Here is a 15,606-nt window from a genome sequence, read left to right on the forward strand (position 1 = left end):
CCTCCACACCTCAGCATTGAGACCTCTGCAGCCTTTTCATCCTCATCCAGTGCCTAAAGCCATTGTCGTGGTTGACCTTAAAAAAAAAAAAGCTCTTTCTCTTTGCCCTTCCATTGAAGGCAGCTGGCTGTAGGTGTCGGGCCTTCAAGAGGAGAGGAGAACGGTCCACTTAGGAATGTGGACCCCAGGCAGCCCCACCCTCCCTTTGGTAGGCACTGTTGTTTCTCAGATCCCTGCTGGAAGGTGAGGTTCCTTCCTCCCTGGTTGGGGAGGATGGCAGCCCCCACAGGCTTGTGGACTGCTGCGGTTTTCCCAGAGACCAGTGAGACCTGGAGGAGAAGGTCAGGCACAGGCCCTGCAGACCTCATGTGCCGCTCCCACTCTCGGGGTCCAGGAGCTGGCTCAGGGCCGCCCGCACCTGCCCGCTCCTTCCTGCCTGCTCACACCTGCTCCTCGTCTCTGCACTCCGCACTCTGCTGCTTGCTTGGAGCCCCCAACTGCTCAGATGGCGTTCTCCAGAGTGACCTGTGCTGCTTGAAGCCCTTGGCCTGACTGGAGGCACCTCCAGGATAGCTCTCTGCGGAGCCCCAGCCCGGAAGCCTTTCGTGACTCTTGCAGGAAGTTTCTCCTTCCCTCTCTTTGCACTGTCTTGATCTGTGAGTTTTGCCTGTTGGCACGTGAGCCTGGCCTCCTGCATGATCTGGAGGGGAGGCTCCTCTGAGCTGGCTGTGCCCCCCCTCCACCCCATGCAGCCAGATGCTCTGAACTCAGGGGGCTGCTAGACTGGAACCAGCCCGAGTCCTGACGCTAGTTCCCAAGATGGGAGCCTTGGTCGGATAACACCTGTGAATGGCCAGAACAGTTGCTTAGAGTTCATTCATTTTTATACCTGTTACTGGGCTGAATTTTTTAAAGGGTGTGCCTGATATTGGCAGATGGATATACTTTTCCTAGGATGTAATTTACATCCGAGTCCTTTCCTAAGGACCTTGGCACATCCATCCCATCCCCCTTGAGGAGGAGATCCAGGAGACTAAGCCTTGTATCACATAGGAGCTCTTGGCTGGGATCTTCTCACTTCACTTCTCACTTCCAGGGAAATTTTTTCCTCTCATACTAGCCACTTTTTTGAACTGTGTTTCTTTATTTTATATACAGAGATAAATGATGGCCAAAGTTTTTTGTTTTTTTTTTTAAGAAGATAAAGTCAGATACTCTTAGGCAAAGATACTCTTTCAAAAAAGCATGCATGGAATTCCTTGCCCCATGTCCTGCAGCTGAGGGAAGGCCTGGCTCTTTGCAGGAGGGGGGCATCTGCAGAAACAGTGGGGGTGGGCAAGGGGGTCCCTGTGACCAGAGCCTTGCCTCGGTTTGCTGCCACTGCTCTGTTTTGGCCCCGTGCCTTCTTCCTGCTATAGGTGCAAATATATAGGGCTCTCCTTCTACACACTTCTCCTTGTGTAACTCAATCCAGTTTCCAGATTGTAAAAATAAGTTGAGCTAAAACTGACCAAAGGAGAAAGATGTATCTGTTCTGTGACTTTTAGAAGAAATATTGACGTGGTTTTATTTCTCCATTCTAAGATCTCTGACTTCTTTGAAGCTAGAGACGCTGTTTCTACCTTTTTGCTTTAGGTTGACCCTTAAATGTCTTACTTTCGCTGGGGATGAAGAACTTCCTGGTTGTGTGCGTTAGTAAACTCTGTTATGGTATAAGACTGCCCAGGTTTCTGTTTCACTTGCTCTATTCACTGCACCTCCATTTGGGACTTCTAAATCCCAGTGTCAGCTCTGCTCCAAGCTCAACTGGCCTCTCCATTTGTTGCCATTGCTTTTTCTGTTAGACAAGAGTCATCCTCTTAGCAACACGATCTGATAGGTATTGCGTTACGTGCCAGGCATGACGCAAAGACATCATTATTTCATTTAACCTCTTGATAAGGCAGATCCTGTTGTCATTTTCATATTACAGATCCTAAGTGACCAGTTTGTTCAGTACTAGATAGTGAGGGCTCCAAAGCCTCTCCTCTCCTGGCAGGCGAGACTACCTTGGTTCCTTGAGTAGGTCACAAGAATGTGGATAGACCCCGCGCAGGGCTCAGTTTCCGACCCAGACAGATCTGCATTGGGGTTTTGGCTCTTCCTCTTAGTAGCTGTGTGGTCTTGGGTGAATTACTTAAATCCTCCAACGCTCGTCTTCATTCAGAAGTTGTGTGTGAAATCTGACGATAAATTCGCCTTCAGTATACGAGGCGTGAAGTAGACTGTCATTGACTCTTTTACGTTTTACTAATACATTAGCCTGACTTTTCTAAGGTAATTTTTGGCATGTGAAGTTGCCTGTTTTCTTTTCTTTATGGAATGCTGAGCCCTGGCCAGCTCGGTCTGTAGAGGGGCTGACTGTGGTGCCTCTGATGTTGGCAACTCTTTATGACCATTGGCCTCCTGTGGCTTTTCAAAACATTTCTGGAGGCAGCTGGGTGTGTTTGAGGCCTGTTTTTGCAAGCAAGTCATGGAGTTAGTCCTGGCCTTTTAGGGTTTGAGAGCGCCCAGTAAATAGCGTACCTCCTACCTGCCTGACATGGACACAGGGAAAGAAGTTGGCAGATGGGAGACTGAAGTGTCACCTTTATTATTAACAAAGATGATGCCTGATGTAGAATAAAGGAGGTACAGATAAGAGAACGGAGATGGGGTTCTAAGGAGACAGGATGGAGGAAGGGAAGCTTAAATCCAGTCAGAAAAGGGGAGGGAGGAGAGGCTGCAGGCAGGATTCTTCGTGTGAGGTGAGGGTTTGGACGGGGTCTCTGGTCTCTGCACTGTTGCACCCTCACGGCAGTCGGGAGCCAGGCCTGCTGAGGGACACAGCGGTTCTGTGGGCCGGCAGGTGTGGGACTCAGATGTCCACTCCTCCAGGACCTGGGTCGTGCTTGGTGCAGGGCTACTTGTGGGAGGAGAAAATGGAAAGATTGTTATTTGGGAAAACTTGACTCTTTGAAAACAGTTATGTATGCTACATTTAGGAGCTTCTCTAAGTTTTTCTGGAATACATGGATTTTAAGATCTTGTATGTGAGAGTTGGACTGTGAAGAAAGCTGATCGCCGAAGAATTGATGCTTTTGAACTGTGGTGTTGGAGAAGACTCTTGAGAGTCCCTTGGACTGCAAGGAGATCCAACCAGTCCATTCTAAAGGAGATCAGTCCTGGATGTTCATTGGAAGGACTGATGCTGGAGCTGAAACTGCAATACTTTGGCCACCTCATGCGACGAGTTGACTCACTGGAAAAGACTCTGATGCTGGGAAAGGTTGGGGGCGGGAGGAGAAGGGGACGACGGAGAATGAGATGGCTGGATGGCATCACCGACTCTGTGGACATGAGTTTGAGTGTAGTCCGGGAGTTGGTGATGGACAGGGAGGCCTGGCGTGCTGTGATTCATGGGGTCGCGGAGAGTCAGACACGACTGAGCGACTGAACTGAACTGAACTGACTGATGACTCTGAAATAAGTCAGAGAAACACAAATATATGATATATGGAGAATCTTAAAAAAACGATACAAATGAACTTATTAATATTTACGAAACAGAAGCAGACTCACAAACTTAGAGCATAGTTATGGATACCAGAAGAGAAGGTTGTGGGCAGGGATAGATTGGGAGTTTGGGATTAACATGTACACACTGCTAGATTTAAAACGGATTTAAAAAAAATTACTTAAAAAGTCATATGACAGTTAATAGTTTCTTGATACATATATTTTATATTATATATATTATATATTTCTATGTAGTTTTTACGTTTTATGTCTTTATTCATATATATCGTTATGGCTTATTTTTAATGTGTCTTTTGGGGTATATTAATTTCTGGTTTTTGATTCTGAAGGAAAATGAAATCATAATAATGATTAACAACTGCTGAAAATATGACCTGCTGTGTGATATTTTATTTAATTTGTTAATCTTAAAGATACAGACTTGGTGATGGTTTCAGTCTGAAGGGGCAACCCTTGCTCCCAGTCCTTTTCCTGTTATAACTAGTCTGATGAAAATAGAGGGCAGAGCTCCTTCCCTCTCCAGCCTCCTACCGTCAACTCCCATCCCTGTGTTTTTTCTTGATTTGGGACTTGTGAAAATAGAAATGTTTCCTGAATTCATCCAGAAATGAAGCCCATTCCAAATTAAATTTATCTCCATTTTTTATCTGAATGTGTATAAAAGCTGTGTATTAACCATAATCTAAGAGTATCTTGGGCTTCCCTGGTGGCTCAGTAGTATTGGTAGAATCCGCCTGCAAATGCATCAGGAGACTCTGGTTGATCAGGAAGAGCCCCTGGAGAAGGAAATGGCAACCCACTGCTTATTCTCCAGTATTCTTGCCTGGAGAATTTCATGGACAGAGGAGCCTGGTGGGCTACAGTCCATGGGGGATAGCAAGAGAGTCAGACACACTTAGGCGACTTAAATTTTTGCAGCTGTAGAATTAAATTAGACTTCAAATAATTTAACTATTAGCATTTTGCCATTTAAGATCTAGCTCAAACTCATGTTTTAGGGAGTAAAATTACATCTCATGAGAGCTATCAGCCTAAGTATATAGCCTCTTAAGTCGGCATCCAACAAAAGCATACAACAAACAAAAGTTAATCTGTCTTTTCTTTTCTTTCTAGCTTCTCAGACAAGCTATTTAGTGGAAAAGGCTTACATTTTCAGCCATCAGTTCTAGATTTTGGAGTTCAGTAAGTATTTTCTCCTTATAATTTTTAGCAGTTTATTACTTAGACTCTTTGCTTTCAGGATATTTTTTATATATGTATGATACTAAATGTATTTTAAATAGATAATATCAAGAGATAATGTTCCTAGAACTTGTCGAAAGGAACTTTTTTGTGAAAAGGAGAGTATTAGAGTTGTTTTATTCCTTTCTTTAGTTTTTAATGAATATATCTTACGATTTAAGTCTGGTATTAAGTCCTTGTTCTTCTGAAATAAAGCAGGCTATTTTATAATGAAAAAACTCTACATATCAATGGTTTTTCAATTTTTAAAATTAGATTCATTCATTCACTTGTTTCTAACTGCTCCTTATGCTTGGGGATTCAAAACTGTACATGCGTTAGTTGTTGTGATTGGGGTTTTGGAAACAGGTGGGGAAGACAGAGTGGAAACTAATTCCTTACAGTATATCTTGCTGAGAACCATGAGCTGAAGGGGGTGATCTGAGTGTTAGTTGAGGGACTGATTTGGGAACTCAGAAATTAAGGGAAGGATGAAGTTGTTCTCAGGAGGGAACTTTAGGACTTGTGTTGGTTGTAGTACAGTGTAAGATGTGAAGTGTTAGACTCACTGGATGTAGAATTTTGCTGTACTGATAGATTCAATTTCATGTTAATAGAATTTCACGGTGGAAGTAAAAGAGTGTTTCAGGATTAAAAGCTCTGCTTGTTTTAGCACCCTGCAACGTCAGTTTTATGACAGACTGTTTTGACTTGGAAAGAGCGTTGTGTGAGTGCAGTAACCACGGTTCTAGGAGAACACTGGGGTGAGTTAGTGTTGCTCTCCTGTTGCATCCTTCATTCATCTGTTTTCCTTCTTTCCATCTTCTGATCGTCAGAAGGTCAGAGCTGCAGTGAAGAATAATGCACTTTAAATTTAGAAGTACATCGTTCAACTTTTTAAGGAGAGTGTATAAAAGGAAGACGTGATACGTGCAAAGGGAACTTACTGATTTTACAAGATTCGAGGCGTCTGCTTTTTCGTTTTTGAATTTTTATATTTTTACTCTTAAGTAAAGAATGAGATTTGATAATAAAACCTCATCAGTTTCAATTTCCAAGAGATTATTTTACTTCTGTGAAAAGTATGGTTAAGAGAACTCTTAATGCAGGACCTACTTAGATATTATAGATTGGTAGATATCGTAAGAGGGATAGCAGTAAGTACAGTTAGACTGTGATAACAATTCCAGTTCATGGGACACTGGCTGTCTATAGTATATTTACTCTGTCAGTAATATAAAAATCCAGCATCAGTGCCCATGAATGGCTGTGTGTATTATCTGCATATGTTACTTGGCCCTGCACATCAGTTTCTGGTTCTGATAGCTGTAAGTGATGTTGAAAAGAAATGTTTAAAGTTTTTGACTTGAAAAGGTTGTTTTAGTCTTGAATCACCTTTGGATGATTCAGTTTTGTTTATGTAGTAGTTTACAGTTCTAAAATAAAATCTTATCTCTTGTGAGTTGAGTCTTATATCAATCCTGGAAGGATATGAGAGAGAATTATTTCCAAATATCTCTCTATTTGAGCATGTACTATAGATGCTCGTATATTTGTGCTGAGAAATAATGCATTTTTTCCCAAGGTTATTGGTTATTTCACTAGAAGTGGCAGTAAATCTTGATTTCTAAGCCAGTAAGTGCTATGCTATTTTTCTCATAACTGAGATCTAGGATATGGTTATGGGAACATTATTTTTTGCTAAAGTTTAAAACAGTCATTCAGTGATAACAAAATACAGCCCAAATCATAGCATTTAAAAAATTAGTCAGGTTTTATCTTATAACAAATGGTCCAGTTTATAGGCATTAGACACACTTTAACCAGCACGGTCTCCCCATTTCTTCTCTGCCCTGGATCAGGTTTTGCTATTGTTTATTTTGACGTTGACCTTGAGCAAACCTCATCCCTTCCCACAGCTCTGGTTTCTCTCTAGGACACAGAATCAGGATCATGTTATTCTGTTACCCTCTGCCTGCTTCTTAGGCTTTATTTTAAGGGTTAATATTCTTCTGGTCCTGAGATTAAAAGTGCTAATCATTCATAAGAAATTTTGATCGTTCTTTTGTAGTATTAAATTAATAGAGTATCTTCCAGTTGTCACTCGTGAAGGAAATTCTTATCCTCATGACACTTTTAAAAATAGAGTTTAAAAAAAAATAGGGTAAAAATAGCACAGTGATAACCAGGTTTTGGCCAGCATTTTCTGTTAGGTCTGGTGAGATTTCTGGGGGACAGCTATTGGACTCTGCAACCTGGCAGTTTTGTGTTGCTCCAGGAGACATTTGTATCTTTTGAAACTAAAAATCTTGTATTGCAACAATGCGAATGAAATAAGTATTAGTAACTTTGCTGATTGATTCATATTATTCACTGAAAAACCTAAAATCATGGAAGTTTTTATTTAATTGAAGAAAAGCGCAGATATGAGCCCAGTATTCCTGAGCTAGGGTTTTCTGAGGTGACCTGCTATATATGATAGTATAGAAGAATTTTAGTTGTATTATTTAAGAACACTCTAAAGAAATCAAAGTTTTAATCACACTGATATGTATTTTATTTGTTACTGGTTGTTAAGGACTTTAAAAATACATATTGGACATATTAAGCCTTCAGTTAAGACTTGTGATGAAAAGTAGGAGGAAAAATTGAAAGAAAAACTTCAAGGAATTGATGGCAAATACAGTATTTTGGAAACCCCATTATTTGTAAGAGAAAGAGTATGCATTTAATTTTTCCTAAAGCGCACATTTTTAATGTCAGAGAAATTGGAAAAAAATCAGAGAAACACAAATGTAATGTAGATGGTTTTTTGCTGAATATAGTTTTATTTCTGGGCCATACTGATGAGAATTGTCTATTTGGGTCTCTGCCACTGAGGGTGCTAAAACTGGAGCGATCACGTCAGTGAAGTTTTTACTGGCTGTTTATCTCAGTGCTTAACTGGAGTGAATTTGGTATTGGGTGGTAGGGATCAGAGTAAATGATTCCAGGAAATGTTGCAGGTAGCTCCAGGTAGGTGGGCCAGAAACCAGTCCCTTTCCTCTTGCAGTTCTTTGTGATAGCCCGCCTTGTAGACAGAGATCCTTGCTGAAAAGATGGCATCAGGGTCTCCTGATTAGGGTATTTGCTGAAGAACAGAAACTCTTACTGTGAGGGTCATGGAAAGTTTTGAAAGTATATATAAAACTTTTGTGTGCATATTTTGGATGGAAGAGCCAAAGCTTTCATTAGCGTTTTCTGAAAGACTCATGATTTAAATGGATAAGAGCCAAAGCTAGAAAGTGCTGCAGAGTTTTCATTTTTTCTCAGAAGAATGGTGTTTTAATGATTATGTTTCCTTTTATAAGACTTAATAAAGTCTCTGCTAGTTAAAATCCATTCCCCCCAAAAGTCTATTTAAATTTATTCAGCAAATGAACCCTAAGAAGATTGGATTTTTCTATGAGTACAGTTTCTTTTCTAAATATATTTTCATTCAAATTAGAGACCCATGTCAGACAGGTACCTACTTCCCTCTAGGTGTTTTTTGCAAGCATTTAACAACTTGTGCGTTCTAAGTCGCTTCAGTGTCTGACTCTTTGCGACTTTGGACTGTAGCCGGCCAGGCTTCTCTGTCTGTGGGATTTTCCAAGCAGGAATTCTGGAGTGGGTTGCTGTGCCCTCCTCCAGGGGAACTTCCTGACCCAGGGATTGAACCCCAGGGTCTTATGTCTCGTGCATTGGAAGGCAGGTTTTTTAGCACTAGCGCCACCTGGGAAGCCTGTTTAATGGCCTAGAAGGGTTGAATTCTTCTCATACAAGTAAGTGGGGTGCTGCTGTGGGTTGGCATAAATGTCTTACAAAAGAAAGAATTAAAGAAGTGTTTTGGACTCTTTGTGGATAGAATTAGCAATAGGATTGTTTTTAACTTTGTAATGAAGATCAACAGCTTTCTGTGTTTAGAGTGTGTATATGTATGTATATGTGTATCGATGGGTGGATGAATGGATAGATATTTTGTTTATAACCATCCAGTCCCTTGCCTTTTCCTCTCTTTCCCCTCCTAGGTTCCTGGGACAGCCTGCGGCAAAGATTCTTTATGCTTATAACCCAAGCAGGGAGAGTGAGGTTGTAGTGACTTCCGTGTTTACAGCCGCGAGACATTTCCACGTGCCTCCTGTTCACTGCAGGGTGAGTGAGGACCAGCTCTCGGAAGCTAAGCTGTGGCGGGCTGCCAGCTTGGCTTGCTTTCTTTGGCCTGCCGTGTTTTTACTTTCTGCTGCCTGTCTCTCCGTTTTCTGCTACCCAAACTCTCCTTCTGTGTGTTTGCTCTAGCATTTATTTTTTCAGTTGTTCAGATTCATAATTTTGTGGCTGTTGATACTCATGTGGAAAGAAAAGTGTAAAGAGTTTATACTAGGTAGTAATGCGTGTATATTCAGCGTGACTTTTTCATAGTTAAAGAAACTTAATATTGCTTGTCTCATGATGACGACAAATGCCGAAGCATGTAATAACTAGTCACGTTTTTAGTGGTGATCTTTTTACCTGGCCAGCCTACTAGGCTGTTTTCTTGGTGTAGGACTAAGAGAGGGTGAGCGATTCCTTGTGAAGCTCATTTGCATCAACACAGAGCTCCAAACCCTAGTCTTCCAATAGTTTTAATTTTAGTAATTCAATTTACCTTTAATTTTTAATGAAAATCCAGGTTACTAGTAGAGTTTGTTTATTTTCCTTACTATGTCTATGTGACACCCACTTCTTAAAAACAATCCTGGGACTCAGGAAGTGGTGTAAGGGGGAGCCTGGTATCTTGTTCATCGCAGTCTGTCCAGATGAATGCTGTCCCTGGCTTTCATTAAACAGCAGCGTGTTTGTACACTGGTGGTTCTGTTTACTTCAGTAGAGGTAGAACCGTGTAGATACTGGCCCTTGAACATGAGGATGAGAGAGGAAAGATGTGTGCCATGTGACTCCAGCCGTGCCGAGAGCGGTCTTGCCCTAAGTCCACGGTGTTTTTGATATTTTCTTTTAGAGTTTTGGGTGTTGATCTGTTTGGACATTCTCAGGGATCCATGATATGTATAAATCAAGGGTGCAAGAATATGTCAGTATCTGGAATTGTCAAAAAAAAAATCTGAAAGATAATTTGTCAAAGAAGGGCCATTCAGAGCGGCTAATGAAGTGCCTTTCTTTCAGGTAATTCCAGCAATGGGGAAAACTTCCTTCAGAATTATTTTCTTACCCACTGAAGAAGGAAGCATTGAAAGTTCTTTATTTATTAATACCTCCTCACACGGAGTCCTCTCTTATCATGTAAGTAGCTTTTCCTTTTGGTCATATAATTTGGCTGCTGATTTAATGAAGGTGTTTGGATATTAAAGGAAAAAAAGCCTTTTGGAAATGTTGCCACCTGGTTTGTGTCATTAAAACATAAGGCTGCTTAGTTGATGTTCAGCTCACCAGCCTGCCTCCTCCCACTGCTCATGGGCAACTGTCTTTCCTGCAGAGTGCAGGGCTGGAACACAATCTTGAAAGGGTATTGGAACAAAACAGAGAAATACGCTGTACAGTTTTCTAGTGTAAAATATAGTGGGGTTTCAAAGCTCACGACCTCCACCTCAAGCAGTCCAGGGCTGGGGGCCGAGAGGGCCTCTGGGAATCTTGCCACCTCCTCTCCTGGGCTCAGGACTGTTTCTGGTCGTGGGGCGGGGGTTGTGGGCTTACAGGCCAGTCCTCAGGAGCTCCCTGTTCTAGCAAATTGTCGGGGGGGGGAGCGGGAAGGGGGCAAGGGACTGGAGTCTTTTTGTTTTTGTTCACAAAAACCATCAGAAATCTTTATCTTAAGGGGTATCTGTGACATCTTTCATTTAAGTGCCAAGATCTAGCATTTTTGTGGCTAAGTCTGAATTCCATTAAACTTTTGTCCCATATCAAAAAAGCTATTTCTGTAAAGATTTGCTACAGTGAGAAACACTCAGCTTAAATACAGCAACGTTTATTGCAGTTTTTTAAGTAGACAAAGATAAGTATAAGAATTGGATAAATAGTCTTGAAGGCCAAGTTGATGAACACAAATTTCCTTTGGAAAAGTATTTCAGTGTTGTGTCAAATGTGTTTCGAAACTCAGTTGGTTGTTTTTTTTTTTCTTTTTCTTTTTCTGCAGGTATCTGGAATTGGTACTCGCAGAATCTCTGCAAAAGGGTCTGCAGAGCAGCTTCCGAATGCTTACTTTCTGCTTCCACAGGTCCAGAGTGTTCAGCTTTCACAAACACAGGTGATTTTAGTAGTACGTTTATTTTGAATGCTGGTAAACACCCAACTTTGTAGCCTCTACATTTTGGTGTCTGATGAAGAGGCCAAGCAGCCCTTTTTACCTAGTCATAATTGGGATTTTTAACATGTTCTGCTTTTGGGAAAACTGGTACATACGGAAATAACACGTGTGTAAAGTGTCAGAGGAGTCCATATACTTATAATGGCTGTGTAGTTCATGGTGTTGGTATTTCATAGTTTGCTTAGTTCTGTTGGTCATCTGCAGGGTGTCCAGTGTTTTATTATTGTCATTAAAGGGTGTACATATTTGACAGCTTTCTTTGTTTTTCTTTTGGACTACCTATTTCTTTGGGGTGTATTTTGTAAAAAGGATTCTGTAGTTAAAGACCGTGCACTGTCTATACAGCTTGTTAATCTTGCCAGAGTGCTTTTCAGGAAGCCAGACCCTCCCTGGTCACCACTAATGACATTCTTGCAAATATCTTCCCTCCCCACCTGCCTCCAGTCCTGCCTGGGTGTGGCTCACCAGAAAGAAAGGTTTTCCATGTCATAGTAGGTATATGTAATGGTACCTTAAAATTCTTTTCATGTACATTTCATGAATAGCTGATAGGGTTGTCCGTTTTTCCCTTTGATTATTTATATTTCCTTGTGTGGACGACTGTTGACATTCCGAAAGCTCTTGACTCAGCATATTATGAATATATGTTACCTCTTATATACTGCTTACTGCTGCTGCTCTTTCTTCTAGTGAGTAAATAAAGCCCACTGCTTGGACTTCTGTAGGTCGCGGTACCCAGGCTTTCCTTCGCCCTCTGCCTCACTGAGCCTCTGCTCTCGGCCAGGTATTGGTCTGGCACTTCTGTCTCAATGGAGCTCTCATTCCGGTGGGGAGACAAGAAAAATTAATTTACCTGTAATGTAATGTCTGGGCACTTTGCCACCAAACATGTTATTCCTAAGGATTTAAAATATTACTACTATTTTCATTTTTTATAAGATGAAATAGCCCTTCCTCAGCATTGTAGGGAAGGTTTAATTTGCAAATTTGGATTTGCTTTAAGTCCCAAAACCAGTGGACTGTACTGAAAGGTTTTAGGCCAGAGACTGCGCTAATGTGACCTGCATTCTGTAAGGGCTTGGAAGGCCTAGAGAAAGTTCAGTTTGCATGTGCTGACAGCGAGGGCTTTTCCTCTGAGCACTTTCAGCCTTATCTTGGGGCTGTCTTTCGGTGGCGGGAGATGGGGGAGCTGAGATGGGCCAGGTTTCTCTGCTGACTGTGAGTGAGAGCTCTGAATGCCTGGTGCTGTGTTAGTGGTGATAAAAGCATTAAAAGCAAGGCGGGTGTTAAGATTTCCTCAGTTAATGGAGTTGATTTAAGGATTCGTGGAATTAGGGGCCTCAGAGAGAGGCCTTGGTTCGCTGACAGCGTGCCTGTTATCCGCTCTGCCTGGCAGAGCCCATTCTTGCTTTGACGCCCTCTGCCCTTCCCCACATCCGGGCCTTCCTCTTCTGGGCATCACAGCAGCCCCTTCCCTGGTCCCCAGAGCCCGCTTGGGCCTTTCCAGCCCCCTTCTCCAGCGGCCTGTGTCTGGGAAGCCTGGGCCTGGCGCTGTCCTCCCCGCCCGCGTGGGCGTCCCCGCGCCTCTGCGCTCACGGCCGCTCCTGCCGGCCCTGCGGGCTGCCCTCGGTGCGCCCGTGTGTCACCCTCCTTCCTCACCCGATCGCTCCGGGGACCTTGCTGTCCCTCCCATTCTGTTCGGACCTTGGTCAGACTTCAGTGCAGCTGTGATCTTTCCCATTAGGACTCATATCCCATGAGGTGATCCCATACCCAGTCTCTCCTTCCCTCTGTGGAATTGAAGCCCCTTGAAGACGGGGCCCCCGACTCGGCTTTCCGCCTCTCCCAGGCCCAGCCTGAGCCTGCTGTCAGAGGGGCCCAGGAAGGCTCTGCAGGATCCCCAGCTCAAGATCAGGAGTAGTGGCTGCTGCTCCCTGCCCTGTGGCCCGGCACAGCAGTGGCTTTTCTTGGTTTATGGTTCTGCTCTAGTTCTTTGTTTCTTTTTTCCCTTTTTATTTATATTTAATAGCTCTTATTAAGATATAATTCACATCCCACAAAATTCAGTCACTTAAAGTGCCCCCCCCCCAGTTCCTCGTGGAATTGTGCAACCCTCACCCCCATCTCACAGCCTAATTTTAGAACGTTTTTCACTGCCTTAGTCCCTGGCAACCACTACTTTGCTTTCTGTCTTTATTGATTTGTCTGTATTGGACATTTCATGTAAATGAGTTGTGTGGTCTTTTGTGACTGGCTTCTTTCATTTAGCAAAATGTTTTCAAGTTTCATTCATGTCATCAATCTTTCCTTCCTTTTTATTGCCAAATACTATCCTATTGTATAGACATACTCCACAGTTTGTTTAGTTTGTTTTCATTATTTGGGCTGTTAGGAATACTGTTTCAGTGAACATTGGCAGACAGGTTTGTGCGGACGTGTGTCTTCTCTTCCCTTGGTATATGTGTAGAGGTAAACCTCTGCTGGCTCACATGATGATTCTGTGTCTGACATTTTGAGGAGTCCTCAGGCTGTTTTCAGAGTGGTTCCGTTGTTTTATAATGTCACCACAGTATATGAGGATTCCAGTTCCTCTGCAGCTTTGCCAAGTCTTGTTTTCTTTTTAATAGCCATCCTAGTGGGCGTGAAGTGATAGCTCATGTGGTTTTTATTTGCTTTTTCTTAATGACTAATGATGCTGAGCATCTTTTCATGTACTTTTTGGTAATGCGTATATCTCCTTTGGAGAAACGTGTATTCAAATCCTTTGCCCATTTTTAAATTGGGTTTTTTGTCTGTCTTGTTGAGCTGTAAGTGTTCTTTATATATTTTAAATATTGAACTTTCATCAGGGACACTATTTGTAAATATTTTGTCCCATTCTGTGGGTTGTCTTTTTATTTTTAATTTTTATGAACTCCAGTTTACTTCTTTTCTGTTTGGTCATTTATGCTTTTAGCATCATATCTAGCGAGGCCCACGGTTTTGAAGATTTACTCCTGTGTTTTCTTCTGAGAATTTAAAGTTCATCTCTTCCAGTAAAGGTCTGTGGCCCATTTTGGCTTCATTTTAGTGTGGATCGTGAGCTTGGGTCCCGAGTTCATTCTTTTCACGTGCACTTCCGGTGGTCCCAGTACCTCTGGTGAACAGACAGTTCTTCCCCCGCTGGGGTGTCTCTGCTCTTTCTTGAGTCTGTCAGCTTCGACTCCATTCTCAGCAGTGGAATCTCTCCTTCCTTTTCATCTGTCCTGGGATCTGTGAGTTTAGTCAAGTCACTTGCTGAGTCTGCTCCATCAGGCAGCAAACAGTTGTTAGATATCATTCTCGAATGTTCCAGGAAATGTCAGAGCAGTGAACACAGCACAGTGACCCTGCTCTTGTGATGTGACAATGTAGAATACATTTCCAGAGTTTGTAGATAAAGCTCAGTTTTTTGGCTGATCTTCTGTTAGAGCCCAGTATTCAGAGATCTAAATATAAAAAAAATTCTCTTGAAAGTCAGTTACTAAATTTCTTTAATTTTTATGGTGATTCAGAAAAAGAAATTTTAAGGTCTTTTTTCAAGGCTTACTACACCTGGAAACAAAAAAGCCTACAAAATTTAGACTTAAATAATTATGGCATTCCTCAGAAAAAGTCCTGATTACAATGTTTTTGCATTTGAACCACAGACATAAAATGTCTTTGTATTGTTTTAAATGGATGTAAGGTTGCCAGCTGTCCTTTCTCAGAGAGGACTGTCTTTATTTTGATGTTCTTCCTGTCCCCTGTTCTTGTCTCCTTCCTTCCTGTTATCCAGAACCCATCATCTGGGGTGGGTGCCGAGTTGGGCAAGTCATTTCTCTCAGAGGGGTAGGACGTGTGGGAGGGACTGCTCACAACTGCATCTTCTTCAGCATGGAGTGGGAAAGCGTATCTGGTGGAAAGAAGCTAACGAGCAAGGTTCAGGCAGAAATGAAAATGTCCTGGATCTTTCAGATAGGGTCTTTGCTCACACTTAAACTTGCTTCCTAAGGTGGCGGCCAGAAGTTTCATGCAGTCAGAACACGTTGGCTCACTTTTCCTCGTAGCTTACCACACGCCGCCTTCACTTAGAGGGACTGGCAGTACTTGGTCTTATCTTCCAAGCTTCTGAAAGATGTAGTCTGCTATTACAAAATCAAGTTTACATCATGCTATTGTGAAAATCATGGATTCATTTGATTTTTAAAATGAACAGATTACCTTCCATCTGTGCTGGGTCTTTGCTGCCGCACTTGGGCTTTCTCTGGTCACAGTGAAGAGAGGATGCTCTCTGTTCGGCATGCGGGCGTCTTGTTTTGGTGGCCTCTCTTGTTGGGGAGTGTGGGTGCTAGGTGCATGGGCTTTAGGAGTCAGCATCTGGGCCCAGCAGTTGTGGTGAGCAGGCTTAGTTGCCCCAAGGTGTGTGGAATCTTCCCAGATCAGGGATCAAACTTGTGTCCTCAGGTGGATTCTGATACACTGTACAACCAGGGAAATTTAAAAAAAAA

The 15,606-nt window shown here is 42.5% G+C and overlaps 1 protein-coding gene across 5 annotated transcripts in view; it reads left to right on the forward strand.

Annotated features, from left to right (window-relative positions):
• The window catches only part of TMEM131L (transmembrane 131 like), a 172,869-nt gene that overhangs the window by 85,177 nt on the left and 72,086 nt on the right, over nucleotides 1-15,606 (forward strand). For all 5 annotated transcript variants that reach the window (XM_088827917.1, XM_055405425.2, XM_055405427.2 and 2 more), the window contains exons 4-7: nucleotides 4,672-4,740; nucleotides 8,829-8,952; nucleotides 9,961-10,077; nucleotides 10,928-11,038. In XM_088827917.1, the coding sequence (XP_088684043.1) occupies nucleotides 4,672-4,740; nucleotides 8,829-8,952; nucleotides 9,961-10,077; nucleotides 10,928-11,038 (421 nt within the window). The remainder of the gene's footprint in view (nucleotides 1-4,671; nucleotides 4,741-8,828; nucleotides 8,953-9,960; nucleotides 10,078-10,927; nucleotides 11,039-15,606) is intronic.

The sequence above is a fragment of the Moschus berezovskii genome, chromosome 19 (genome assembly GCF_049115385.1).
Source record: "Moschus berezovskii isolate FMDL1 chromosome 19, NW_MosBer_1.0, whole genome shotgun sequence".
Classification (NCBI taxonomy): domain Eukaryota; kingdom Metazoa; phylum Chordata; class Mammalia; order Artiodactyla; family Moschidae; genus Moschus; species Moschus berezovskii.